The sequence below is a fragment of the Macaca mulatta genome, chromosome 20, assembly GCF_049350105.2.
Source record: "Macaca mulatta isolate MMU2019108-1 chromosome 20, T2T-MMU8v2.0, whole genome shotgun sequence".
Classification (NCBI taxonomy): domain Eukaryota; kingdom Metazoa; phylum Chordata; class Mammalia; order Primates; family Cercopithecidae; genus Macaca; species Macaca mulatta.
The window spans coordinates 77297658-77311986 of NC_133425.1; the positions used below are offsets into that span (position 1 = coordinate 77297658).

General features: G+C 49.2%; 1 protein-coding gene across 7 annotated transcripts in view; it reads left to right on the forward strand.

Annotated features, from left to right (window-relative positions):
* PLCG2 (phospholipase C gamma 2) overlaps positions 1-14329 on the forward strand; it is a 230942-nt gene that overhangs the window by 194399 nt on the left and 22214 nt on the right. For all 7 annotated transcript variants that reach the window (XM_077986963.1, XM_077986964.1, XM_077986965.1 and 4 more), the window contains 5 exons: positions 2076-2172; positions 3552-3618; positions 6471-6628; positions 11366-11468; positions 13189-13398. In XM_077986963.1, the coding sequence (XP_077843089.1) occupies positions 2076-2172; positions 3552-3618; positions 6471-6628; positions 11366-11468; positions 13189-13398 (635 nt within the window). The remainder of the gene's footprint in view (positions 1-2075; positions 2173-3551; positions 3619-6470; positions 6629-11365; positions 11469-13188; positions 13399-14329) is intronic.

The window sequence follows — 14329 nt, forward strand, 5'->3', positions numbered from 1 at the left end:
CCTGGTGCTCACTGGGTGGGTGACTGTCATTTTTGGAGTTGTGGGTGGAGCCCAGCTGACTACTCCAAATCACAGTTTTCCATTCTGTGTGAGACGGCTTCATGCCTTTCTATGACTCTGATAGGCAGTTCTCTGAATTTTGAAGGCTCGTCTTAAGAGACTGGCAGAAGTTTGTTTGGCAAGGGAGTGTGGGCAAACCGCCCAGCGGCTGTGGTCATTTCTCTCTCTGATGGCAGTAGTGGTACAGGGGGCTGCCTGTGTGAAACGGCCTTTTTTGCATACTCCCAAACTGGTTCCCCTGTAGCTAGGGGACCAAACAGTTGTTGTCTGAACCAAGATGCTCCTTGAGTGAAGGGAATGTAAAGTGCTCAGTCCTGGATAGATGGTATATATGATCGCTGTAAATACAGCCAGCCCTTGCCAGAAGTGGGTCTGGAGAAATGGTGCAGAGGGCGTGAAAAGTGCTTACAACCCGTGGTCCTGTGTCTCTGCTAGGTGAATTGGTAGCATCAGTCCTCACTCTGCTTATTCAGACCAAAAAATTGTTAATTTCTTCCCACCACGATGGAGCACAGACTTGATTAAGATCCAGAAAGGTCAGCCGGGTACAGTGGCTCATGCCTGTAATCCCAGCACTTTGGGAGGCCAAGGCGGGCGGATCACTTGAGGTCAGGAGTTTGAGACCAGCTTGGCCAACATGGTGAAACCCTGTCTCTTCTAAAAATACAAAAATTAGCCAGACGTGGTGGCGCGTGCCTGTCATCCCAGCTACTTGGGAGGCTGAGGCTTGAACCCGGGAGGCGAAGGTTGCAGTGAGCTGAGATCATGCCATGCACACCAGCCTGGGTGATAAGAGTGAGACTCTGTCTCAAAAACAAAACAAAACAAACAAACAAAGATCCAGAAAGATCTCATATAGTGGGGAAGATAATAACAGGTAATTATACGTTAAGTATAAGGTGTGGCTGCTTGGATGACTGTGGGGACAGGATGCCAGGGGACCACAGAGGAAGAGTGCTCAGCCTAGGGGGCAGTCAGGGAAGACTCCCTGGGAGAGGAAATGCCCAACCTGAGTCTTAAATTAGTGGGGGGAAACTGGGTACCAAGGGCATGGGCCAAGGCATGGAAGCCAGGCAGCGTGGCAGGGGCATGATGGGGACGGTGAGTCATCTGGAGCAAATGTCATGGAGAGTTAGGAGGTGACGTCTGGAAGTCCGGGGGTCACACTATGCTGTGCTGTGGTTGCCATGTTGAAGAGTCTGGGCTGGATTCCAGAGGACCTGGGGAGCCATCATGTGGCGTGGTCAGAGGTGCATTTTGGAGAGTCCCTGGCTACAGAAAGTGGCTCAAGAGATGGACAGGTTGAAGGGAGGGGGTTTGCGTGTCTGGGCATGGACTTGCCGGGAGGAATCAATCTTACAGGTGCTCTCCGTCTGGTGGGGTCCAGGAACATTCATAGATGGATTATGTCCCGTGTTGTTAGTGTCATTATAAAGATAGAGAACAGTGTTTTAGCTGAATAATAATAAGAGCTAACACTATTGAGTATTTACTGTGCACTAGGCAGGCGCTGTCCCAAGCACTCAGCTTTTGTTAATTTAGAGTCCCAATAAAACGCTCTGAGGGAAGCACTCGCATTTGCCCATTTTGCAGATGGATAGTCGGAGGCACAGAAAGCCTCCACAGTCAGTGGGAGAGCTGGAATTTCATTCCAGCCTGTCTGCCTCCAGAACCACCTTCTCTCTAAATTCACAACCTCTCTGAAATGGGGGTGAACTTTTGTCTTGTATGGTCTCTGACTTCCACTTAAAGCACTGAAACTTCTGACTTGGGGTATCTTTGATCAAACATTAAGATCATGTGATGAGGAGGGAAATCGGACCCCAATAACTCATTGGTAATTAAAAAAAAAGTTGCCTTTGAAATGCTCCGTTGTCACAGATAGTGACACTGGTCACCTGGCCACTTGCTGCCTGTCACCATCAGAATCAAGCCAGCGGTTGGGGGCTAATAAGCAGTAGTGGGGAATGCATGCCACCTGCTGACAGCCCCCCATGTTCTCTCTTCTTATCCAGGTGGAAAGGAGACTATGGAACCAGGATCCAGCAGTACTTCCCATCCAACTACGTCGAGGACATCTCAACGGCAGATGTCGAGGAGCTGGAAAAGCAGGTGAGTCTCCCTCTTTGATGCTGTTGCAGGAAGAAGGGATCTGCGGGTCCAGTTTTTCAGGGACCTGTGCCATCTCGGTGGTTGAATTTTTCCATGTGCTGCTTGTGGTCTCTGTGGAGCTCTGGATCAGGAAAGGCAGAGTGATAGGGAAATTGAGATTGAGTTGTTGCGGGTGAGTTGCTGTGACAAACCGGCCGTGATTTAATCAGGTTGTGCTGGGCTTGGAAGGGTTTGAATATGCAGGAGAATTCCCACTGGAGTGAAAGTGGCCAAATGGGGAATTTGTCCTTTGCTTAAGCAACTTGCAGATGAAACACATGTATGTTGGGCAGCCAGACATTGAGAACGTGCTCGGGTTGAGTAAGCAAGCGGGTCTAACCAGAAGGTGAGATGAGGCCTTCCTGGTGACTTTGTAAACCTGGTGGTGGTTCCCTTGCCGCCTCTTGTTTAGAGAGTAGCCACATGCAGTGTGCCGGTGCTGCAGCAAGGATGACTTCTTTGTAATGAGGACTTTAAGATCCCGTTAGAGCCCCAGGTGTTTATTTTCTAAGGGAGGTAGGGCAATCTTGGAAGGCTTCCTGGAGGAAGGAGTATTTGAGCCTTAAAAGTCAAGTTAGAGTTCAACAGCAAGAGACTGGCAGAAGGGAGTTCCAAGTGGGAGGTACAGTCTAAGCAAAGGTGTGGCAGTGGGAATGTGGTTGTGTTCTCTGTGCTTGGGCTGAGGCAGAGACGTGAAGCCCTTGCTGCGACTGTATACTGCGCTGCCCTTACCTGAGCATCAATATTTGTCTGGTGCAGGGGCTGGGGGTTGGGGTGGTGCAGGCAATGAGTGGATGCCTGGTTCTGCCACCTCTCCTAAGCCCAAGATATTCTTCGTCTCAGCCAGACCCTGGGATGTTTCGAGTGTGCAATGGGAGGCAGAGCTGGAAAGGGTGATGGGGGCTCTGAAAGTCTTAAAAGCCAGATCACAGAGCATGGGCGTTGCTTCCACAGGACATGGGGAGCCACAGAAGGTTCTTGAGCTGGGCTTTAGTAGGCAAAAGAGTCTCATTTTGTAATAAGGTCAGATAAATGGTCTAGGATGTGTTTTGAAACCAGATCTGAGGAAGCATTGTGAAACCTGTTCTAGAATTCACAAGGCACGTTTTTACGGATTGGAAAATGAAACTCCTAACCTCCTGGCACCCTCTCCGCGCCAGGTCCCTATCAGCTCCATGCTTCATTATTTAGCTTTCTCTCCGTAGACGTATCTGGTAATGAAAATGCATTTTAAACAGTTCCACAGGCAGTGTCTCTGCTAAACGGTGTGCTTTGGAAACCGGTTGTCTTTTTATTATTCCCGTTACAACTAACGTGAGTTACGTCTTGTTTCTTCATAGATTATTGAAGACAATCCCTTAGGGTGTCTTTGCAGAGGAATATTGGACCTCAATACCTATAACGTCGGTACGTGCACACATCATCTTAGCTTGGATTCCCACCCCTATCCCCCATGGGTTGACCTCAGCCCCGCCCTACACCGGGATGTGGCTGACACAGGGTCTTGTCTTGAATGCCAGCTCCTTCCCTGGCTGTAGCTGAGTATTTAGGTCAGGCTGGTCAGTGAGTATGATGCTATGTCTGCTATTAATGTCTGCTAAAACTGTAAATGCTAAAACAGGGTCTGGTACATAAGTGCTAGATGGTGGTTAGCGGACGTTATTACCAACATCACTCTCACTATCTCAGGATCCGCCTGTGTTTCCCATGCGTTTCGAAGGAAAGCTGAGCTGTCAGCCTGGCCGAAACGCGGCATGGAGTTGGGAGTCTCGGGTTCTAAGCCCAGCTCTGCCTCTCTGTTGCTATGAGACCACAGACCTGTCACTTCTCCTCTTTGAACCTCTGCTTCCTGGTTGCTCTGATGGGGCCCAGGAAACCCAGCCTGCCCATGTTGACTGTGCTGCAAGGGGACGTGAAGGCGTGGCCCCGAGGCCAGGCTTGTCCAGTGGTGGCCGGGGTCTCATGTGTGCTGGGCTTCCTGGCTCTTGAGCCTGCCTGCTTTGAAGTGCGTGTGGTGCAGCTCCCATGTGAAGGGACTCTGTAGCAGGCCTCCTTGTTCTGGGCAGCCCATGACCCTCCCTGGGAAGGCATGGGCATAGTTCCCTGGGACTCAGGTGACAGCAGCCCCAGGAACTTCGTGTTTCTATTACCAGTGCTCTGCTTTACACGTTAATTAATTATTATTATTATTTTTTGCGATAGAGTCTCTGTCACCTAGGCTGGAGTGCAGTGGTGTGATCTTGGCTCATGCAGCCTCTGCCTCCTGGATTCACATAATTCTCCTGCCTCAGCCTCCTGAGTAGCCGGGATTATGGGTGTGTGCCACTGCGCCTGGCTAATTTTTGTATTTTTAGTAGAGATGGGGTTTTGCCATGTCGGCCTTAACTCCTGACCTCAAGTGATTTGCCTGCCTTGGCCTCCCCAAGTGCTGGGATTGCAGGCATAAGCCACCCTGCCCAGCCTACGTTCCACATTTGTTACCTGCTGCTTTTCCTTTACAACGATCCAGCAGGATAGGTCGGAGAGGGAGTCTTTGCTCCCATTATCAGATGAGAAAATCAAGGTCCTAAGTGACCACCACATGTGCTGAGGTCCTATGGGCCCGGGGGGTGCGGGACCCCTGCGTCCACTTCTGGTGCTCTCTGCATCATCTTCCCCCATCCCTGTATTTGCAGAGCAGAGGCACATGGCTCAGTGGTTCTGAGTAGAAATCTTGGAGTCAGGTTTGAACTGAGCCTCAATTTTACTACTACTAGCTGTGTGACCTTCCACATGTTACTTTCTCTTCATCAGCCTCAGTTTTGCCTCCTGTAAAATGGGCCTAGCAAAAGCAGGGTGCCTGTAGTCCCAGCTACTCAGGAGGCTGAGGCGGGTGGATCCCTTGAGCCCTCAAGAGTTTGAGATCAGCCTGGGTAATGTAGCAAGACCTCAAAATCTTACAAAAAAAAAAAAAAAAAAAAAAAGATGCAGTACGTGTAATATGCTTAGAATATTGTCTGGAATATAAGAGCTCAGAAATCTTAGCTATTGATACTATTTGGTAGATAAGTTTCCCTGTCATAATCTTTTCTTCTCTGTAAGATGCTTTCTCTGTGTCTAGAGAAGCCATGCCACATTTCTCTCCTAGCTTCTGGTGACTCCTTGGTGTTTTTGGCTTGCGGCTGCATTCTTCAGTCTCCACATTTGCCTGCACTTGGCTTTCTCCCTTGTGTCTGCATCTGTTTGTAAAGCCATTTAGCTGGGTGTGGTGGCTCATTCCTGTAATCCCAGCACTTTGGGAGGCCAAGGCGAGTGGATTGCTTGAGTTCAGGAGTTCGAGACCAGCCCTGGGCAACAAGGTGAAACCCCTCTCTACAAAAAATACAAAAATTAGCCAGGCTTGGTGGTGTACACCTGTGGTCCCAGCTACTTGGGAGGCTGAGGTGGGAGGATTGCATGATCTTAGAAGGTGGAGGCTGCAGTGAGCCAAGATCGCACCACTGTGCTTCAGCCTGGGTGACAGAGTGCGACCCTGTCAAAAAAAGAAAAAGCCATTTAAATTACTTATTTTTTATATATAAAATATTATACGTAACACAGAAAATTATGCACAATATCCTAAGTGAAACAATCAGTTCATAAAATTTTATGTGTTGTAGGTAAACATTTTGTAAAAATGCCAAGTTGCTTAGTTATATTTTAAATCTTTTTAAAGTGAACGTGTATTGCTTTAGTAATTTGTAAAAAATATTTATGATGAGTGCAAAAAGCATTTTCTAATTGGTCAATCAAAAAGATTTTCAGTGTTTCTTTTGATCAAGATGAACATGTGTCTATAAAGTAGACAAGAGGGTATTTTTTTTCAGGTTCTCTCATGCATTTTAATTTTTTTTTTTCCCCTGCATCTTAAGTGTCCCTCTCCTTTCTCTTACAAGGATACTCGTATTTGTTGGGTGTTGGAATTGCCCTAAATCCAAGATGATCTCATTTTGAGATCCTTAACCTAAGTACATCTGCAACGACCCTATAAGGTCCCATTCACAGGTACTGGTGACCCGACACATCTTTTTGGAGGACACTACTGAATCCCCCACATCCTTTGAGCAGTGATGTGTGTGACGTGTACCTACCCCGATGGAAAGTAGACGTCCCCATCAATGCTAACCGTAATGATAGCAGTGGCGGTTGGTCCATGAGAGAAACGGCTCAGGCAGGGTGCAGTCTGGTCTTTGTGGCCCTCTAATAGGCTGATCGAGACATTTCCTACTGTCTCCCCCAAGTGAAAGCCCCACAGGGAAAAAACCAGAAGCCCTTTGTCTTTATCCTGGAGCCCAAGAAGCAGGGCGATCCTCCGGTGGAGTTTGCCACAGACAGGGTGGAGGAGCTCTTCGAGTGGTTTCAGAGCATCCGAGAGATCACCTGGAAGATTGACACCAAGGTAGGCACCTGCTCACCGGGTGCAGGTGGGCCTGCATTCTCAGGGCTCTGGTGCTCAGCTGAGGCTGTGGGTGGGTCCAGGCAGCAGGATGAGCAGCTCCAGGTGCTATTCAGAATTGGGGGAGGAGACCAGGTGGGTTCAGACAATAGGAGCACCTCTTGTTAGGGAGAGGCAGGGATAGTGGAGCTGCCCTGGGAAGGTGGGTCTGGTCGTCTGGTTCGAACCTTCAGAAGGCTGAGTGCGTGCAGCAATGCTCAGTGATGAGGTCTGTGCGGCCCCACATATCTTACCAAGGAAGTTACTGCCTTCCTCGTTTTGAATAGTTTCTAAGTATCATATAAAGCAGTCTGGATCCTCCCCACAGAAAATGCTCACTGAGCTCACCTGCCTGGACCTGGAATGGGCTCTGAGAACACAGCAAATCAGCGAGACGCGGTTCTTTCCGGTGGAGGAACTTCCCTTCTAGATGGGAATGACCTTTTCAGGGCTGTCCTACTTGAAGTACTAGTCTCTGGCTGGAAGTGTTTTGGGACGGTGTGAGCTTCTGGATAAGAACAGGAGGTCTAGGAGTTGGGCATACTGGAGTTTGCATCCTGGCAGGGCTGGACCCTGGGCAAGCAACCACACTTCTCTGGGCCTCAGTTTCCTTGTCTGCAAAATGAGGAACCACATTCATAACTCCAAAGTACTTAATCACTGCCTTGTCATTATACCAGAGCGACATGGGTAAGTGCCACCCTGTGTTTGATGATGGAGTAAGGGCTGTCCTTGTGGCTGCAGAACTGGAAAGAAATTGTAGGGTTTCCTATGGACCCATTTGCTTCTAAGGTAGATCTTGACCCCAAGGGCTGATTAAAGCCTTCCTGTGGGGCCTCTCGTGCCTTCTGACTTCTGGCTAGCGTCAGTGAGTCTCTCCTCCAAGATACTTAGTCATCTACCAGTGGCCAGGTCATTTTTTTTCCCCCTGGGAGGGCCTCACATCTTGGCCAGTCCCTGGTCACGACAGGATCGTCGTGTCCTCTTTAGGAGACTTTGCAGAGGGGGCCGGTCCATGGGTACCCTCACTGGTGGGACATCGTCTTTCTCTGACCTAGGATCTCCTGGGGGCCTTCCCTAGGGCTCCTAATTCTTCCCATGGCTTTTCACACCACCAGCCATGGGGGAGGAACCATGAGCTTGTGGCCAGCTGTGCTGTCCGTCTGGCTTTCCCAGTGAAGCCATCTCTTCTAGGCCCTCGAGTGCCTCTGATGCTGCAGTACAGCTCTGAGGCACAGGGGGGCACCACAACCCTGAGGTTTATTTGAAAAATCTCCAAATGGCGTATTCCGGCTCTCTCTGCTTTGCTTAATGGAGAAAAGTGTTTCTTCCCTAGAAGGCTCTGTCTCTCCCCTGCCTCGCACCTCCTCTCCTGTGCATGAGGGTTTCTGAAATGAAGCTGAGCTGTTCAAGGCTGCTGTTGGCGGCCTTTGGTCTACATTCCTTCCTAACTGGTTTTCATATTTGCTGAGATTTCATGAGAATGATTTTTAAAGTCCTATTATTACATCTGAGGGGTAAAAAAAAAAAGAAAAACGGGACAGCAGAGTTGACGGAGTTCCCGCACTGAGCACAGCTAGCCCTTTTGGGGAGCTGGTGTTGGGGGGCAAAGGAAGAAGGCCCCATTCCACTCTCGGGCAACCAGCGGCGGATAAACTCTGCTCGCTGCCAGGACCTCTGCCTGTCCCTAAGTGCCCTCATTGTTACACAGTCTGTGGCCACCTCATTGATGGCGGAGGGCAGTCACAAAATCCTTCTAGTTAGTGGGTTTCCAGAGCCTCACCAACTGTATTGTGATTTCCCGTTCTGAGATGACAGCTGCAGGCCCAGAGAGTAATTGTCATGCAGTTTTTTTGTTTTTTGTTTTTTTGAGACAGAGTTTCACTCTGTTGCCCAGGCTGGAGTGCAGCAGTGGGGTCTCGGTTCACTGCAGCCTCCACCTCTTGGGTTCAAGTGATTGTCCTGCCTCAGCCAACCAACTAGCTAGGATTACAGATGCCTACCACAATTCCCAGCCGATTTTTGTATTTTTTAGTAGAGATGGGGTTTCACCATGTTGGGCAGGCTGATCTTGAACTCCTGACCTGAAGTGATCTGCCCGCCTCAGCCTCCCAAAATGCTGGGATTACGAGCCACTGTGCCCGGCCTTGTCATGCAATTTTGAAGCAGCAGCTGGCGTTTCTTATTGAACTGATACTGTCTTCTGCTGAGGTTGGGAGGAAAAAGAAAAAGTGAAGCCCCATACCTTGTCATAGCGCTGTGTTTTGTGTGAGGCCAACATTCCAGAATTCGACAGGCAGGCCCACTCCCTCATTTTAAGCAATTCTGTTGTCACTAGAGTGAGCTGTGTTATTTCTGGGGTTTCCTGTCTGCAGACAACCCCGTGGTGAAAACTGTGCACTAAGAGTATAAAGTCAAGTTGATTCAAGGACCAGGAGAAAACACCTGAGGTTTGGAAAAGAAACATGGCTTTGGTTTCTGTGACAGCACTTTAGTATTGATTGCTTGGCTGACACCTTCTTTACCTGTTAGTTCATGCACTTCCCACCCACCACAGCCCTTCCAGCCTGACCCCTAGAGCTTGCTGTGTCCCCAAGGACATTCAGGAAGGATGGAAAGGGCTGACAGAAGCTGGGGGTATGTGGACAAGCTAGAGCCAGTATCAGGGGCTTAGAGTCACACTCGAAGCTGTCCTGATGATGTGGTCACAGCAGGAACTCACGTAAAAGGCTCGTTTGCTGGTCACTGCCAAGGTCCACTTTGGCCCTGGGAATTGTCAGCACTCATGCGTGAAGGCGTTCTTACAGAAGAAATTGGGTGCCTTTACCTGCTTGTTTACAAAACATGACTTTCTGGTTCTTTGCCTAGGGGAGGTGTCTCCTGGGGCAGTATGAGTAGCTACCATGTGCCCATAGAGTGCTAAGGCCTCTTTGTTTAATTTTTGCAATAGCCCTGTGAGGTAAGGATTCATATCAGCCTCATTTTACAGCTGAGAAAACCGAGGCACAAGGAGACTGTATGCCTTGCCCAGCCAGCACAGTCTGAGAACAGCCGGGCCAGGTTTCAAACTCACATTCCAGTTCCCACTGTCTTAACAACTGGGTCATGTTGCCTCTCTCACCTAGTGACCACCATCACCTGAACACTTGCTCTGTGCACAGCCCTGCCATCAAGGGGCATATCTCAGTGGGGAAGTAAGGTCTGCACATTGGCACCGAATGGCATTAATGTAGGACAGTCAGGCAAGGGACGGTGAGAAGCAGAGCACACCAGCTGAGGCACTGAGTAATTTGGAAGGTTCCAGGAGGGCAATATCCTTTCCCAGTCCTGGCTGGAGCTAATACACGGATTAGTTTGTTTTCACACTGCTGTAAAGATATTACCCTAGACTAGGTAAGCAAGAGCAGGGAAAACTGCCTTATAAAACCATGAGATCTCGGTGAACTTGCTGTTATCATGAGAACATCATGGGGGAAACCGAGCCCATGATCCAGTCACCTCCCACCAGGTCTTTCCCTCAACACCTGAGGATTACAATTCAAGATGAGAGATTTGAATGGGGACACAAAGCCTAACCACATCAGCTTCCCAGAGAAGGAATGATTTGGGCTGGGTCTAGAAGGAGGGATTTGATGGACCAGTGGGGCGGGGGTATATGGGCAGCAGGACGAGGAGTCAGGAGGGCATTGCTGTGGTTCAGTGGCAGCCGGGATAGGAACTCTGGGTCTGGATGCAGGAGGCATTTTAGTGAGATTGTCTCCAGAACCTGGCAGCTGACAGGGTGTGAGGGACAAAGCAGAGCTGGAACATGTGGTGGGTGGGGCAGGAGCCCACCCCGTGTTAACAGGGCTTTGGCAGCATCTGGTCTCGACACTGGCTGGCTGAAGGCTGAGATAAGCTACTCAACTTCCGTTAAATGGAGATAATTCTCCCTGTTAGGGTGTGGATTGACTTAGGTAGTATCCATCCAGTGCTTAGCCTGTGACGCCTAGAGCTAAGCACCCCCCAAATAGTGACCGTTATTTAAATATTCTCTCAAGGTCCCCCCTTGGCCAATAAAAGTCTGGTAGAATTTGGGGAGGCCCAACAGGGTTGCCTGCTTTAGGGTGAAGTGAGAAGCTCATCCTTACATGCAAGGAGTTAGATTTGGCGGTAGGTCCTCTGAAGGGAGGCACCTCCCGAGTCCACGGCACATATTCTGGCCACTGGGTAGTGGTCCCCTTGGACAGAGCCCTGATGGGCAGAGTTGGGGAGCAGGTGTGCAGGTTTTGAGGGTGCAGGGGATAAAGAGTTATGACAAAGATGCTGGGGTCCACAGAGCCCACGAGGATTTGAAGAACTAGAATTTGAGACACTCTAACAGTGCGGCTTTAGGGGCGGGGACAGGAGGCAGAGTTAAGGACAGGGGTGGTGACAGAGAAGAGCCCCCTTCCCCTGCCATCCTGACCTCAGCTATATTTGAGGGCTATGGCCAGGACTGAGCTGGACACCAAATCCTCATGGAAATAGCTTTGTCAAGAATTTTGACAGAGGAAGAAATGAGAGGGGCAGGGTTGTCTTCAGGAAAGGAAAACATTCAACCATATGAAAGATCCGAGCACGCGAGAAAGCAAAGTGGGGATGCAGGAGAAAAAACACAGGGCGAGCTGGGAAGATGGGATTTCTCAGGGGCGGGCACTAAAGACGGTGAACTCCAAACAGGAGAACAACATGAAGTACTGGGAGAAGAACCAGTCCATCGCCATCGAGCTCTCTGACCTGGTTGTCTACTGCAAACCGACCAGCAAAACCAAGGACAACTTAGGTAACATCTTTCCTAAGAATCTGCCCTATAACTGCAGTGAAAACTTCCTTCGTTTCGAGTTTGACGTTTTCAGAGAGGGCAGAGTGGGTGCATGCTCCTGTTCTTAACTGCTCCCAGTAGATGGCCTCAGCTTGGGTTTGTCCTCCAGGTGAGGGAGCTGGTGGAAGAAGCTCTTTTGGTGTCTCAGTAGGAAAACCCACCGTATTAGTCCATTTTCATGCTGCCGATAAAGACATACCTGGGACTGAGTAATTTATAAGGAAAAAGAGGTTTAATGGACTCACAGTCCACGTGGCTGGAGAGGCCTCACCGTTACGGCAGAAGGTGAAAGGCACATCTTACCTGGCAGCAGATGAGAGAGAATGAGAACCAACCAAAGGGGAGACCCCGTAGAAAACCATCACATCTCATGAGACTTACTACCACACGAACAGTATAGGGGAAGCCCCCGTGATTCAATTACCTCCTACCAGGTCCCTCCCATAACATGTGGGAATTATGGGAGCTACAATTCAAGGTGAGATTGGGGTGGGGACACAGCCAAACCATATCACCCACTTAGTGGGTAGATTAGTTCTTATTGCCATTACCACAAACTTGGTGGCTGAAAACAACACGTATTCTTGCACATTTCTGGAGGCGAGTCTGAAATCGGTATCGGGGTCAACATCAGGGTGTCCGCAGGGCTGTGTTCCCTCCAGAGGGGAAAGCAGTTCCTTCTTCCAGTTTCTGGGGGCTGCTGGCATTCCTTGGCTTGTGGTCACATGGGCTTCTCCTCTTCTGCTTCCCTGTTACAAGGACCCTTGTGGTGCATTAGGTCTACCTGGATATTCCAGGATAAGCCTCCCATTTTCAAGCTCCTTAATCACACCTGCAAAGTCTATTCTGCCATATAAAGTGACACATGCACAGGCTTCAGAGATTAAGGCCTGGACATCTTCAGGGGCCATTACTCAGCCCACCACAGATACAGTTTAAAAAAAAAAAAAGGGGGCCTTCTACCATGTTCTCCAGGTAGCAAGTTTTTGATGATGCTGTACATATTTTTTTCTTTGGGGTGCTTCCTTATGTTTCATCTTAGAACAGAAGACCAGCCAGACAATACTAGACCCCTGAGTTAACTTACTGGGAGGCCAGTCCCTAGGAACCTCTGTTCAGGGACAGATGTCAAAGCTCAGGACTCAGCAGGCTCAGCGTGTTAACTGCCTGGCTATCCCACCACAGCTGGATGGCAGGGAGCCAAGATGAGGCCTGTCCCCTTCCCTCTCCTCTGTCCCGCACAGGCACCCACATCACAGCTCTACCTGTGGGCAGTGGCAGGTGATTCTCAGTTTGTTCATCTTGTGTCTGTGATCTCTCTGGATCTTCCTCTCCCAAGATTTTCTCTTACCTAAAACCATCCCCATATTCCCTCTTCTATAACTACTGCTTTTGTGTTTTCTTGTTCAAGAATGTTGGTAGTTAAAAAAAAGTAAATTACAATATTTCTAGACTAAAAGGCGGTGGGAAAACTAGGTCCTTTTTTAATACCTGGAACCCCCCAGAGGGCAAAAGTCCATAGTGACACCAATTGGCACAGTATCATCAGAACCCCCTGAATGTCAAAGAGGGAGATTCCTGGTTTCCTTTTATAATCTGAGCATCCAGTCATTGCACCAAACATTAAGAAAATGCAGAGATGAGACACAGAAGTAGTGATGACCTTTCTCTGTGTGTGCAGAAAATCCTGACTTCCGAGAAATCCGCTCCTTTGTGGAGACGAAGGCTGACAGCATCACCAGACAGAAGCCCGTCGACCTCCTGAGGTACAATCAAAAGGGCCTGACCCGCATCTACCCAAAGGGACAAAGAGTTGACTCTTCAAACTACGACCCCTTCCGCCTCTGGCTGTGCGGTTCTCAGATGGTGGCACTCAATTTCCAGACAGCAGGTAAAGGCAGACTAAAGGTAGTCCAGTCCCTGCAAGGTGGTGGTGGCAATCACTCCAGGCCAAGTCAGCTTGGGTCAGAGATGCCATGTGGTGTCCAGGAGTGAGTGGTTTGTCTGAGGGACTGCACAGTTCAGCAGAGTGCTGGTTAGTATGAGGTCCAGCAGCTGAATGGAGGGATGAGAGGACTGAAGGGTGCCTGGCTCAGGCAGGCTTCATGATTGCAAGTAACAGAGGCTGAGTTAGTCTGGCTTAAGAGAAAAAGAAAATGCATTAGCTCACATAATTCAAGCATCTTTGGAGCCCTCTTCTCCTGGCCTGTTGCTCTGGGAGGGCATTCTGCTCAGACTTTCTTCCAGAGACATTCATATGGTGGCATAACCAACATACAGAAGCTTCTGGACATAAAGTGGTCGCATAAATCATGGGGCTTTGTGCTTTTGTTGTTGTTATTTAAAACCTCTTTCGGGGGATCTGTTCATCAGTAGCCTCCTTTACATTCTTTTTGTAGCCACCTTGGATTCCATTGAATGGAACAATCATTTATTTAACAAGTCCCCGTGTAGGCACGTGTAGGTATTCCCCATTACTTGCGTCACAAACAGCACTGCCTTCTGTACCCTGACGTGAGCGCCATTCCACAGACGTAGGAATGTGTCTGTGGGACAGAATTCTCAGAAGCGCAGGGAGGGTTAAGCAGCACTTGCATTTTGATCAACTTTGCCCTGAAGAAAACCACTGAAGATGCGCCTGCAGGTATGCCTGAGCTAAGCCACGCTGCCAAACTGCCCTCCAGAGAGATTGTGGGCGGAGATGCAAATAGGTGGAGGTTGGAGTACACTCTTTTTGTATAACTTCACTGAGTTTTGTTGAACTTTTTGCCGTTTGCACAACTGAGAGGTGAAAACTGATATACTGTAGTCCATTAGAGCTG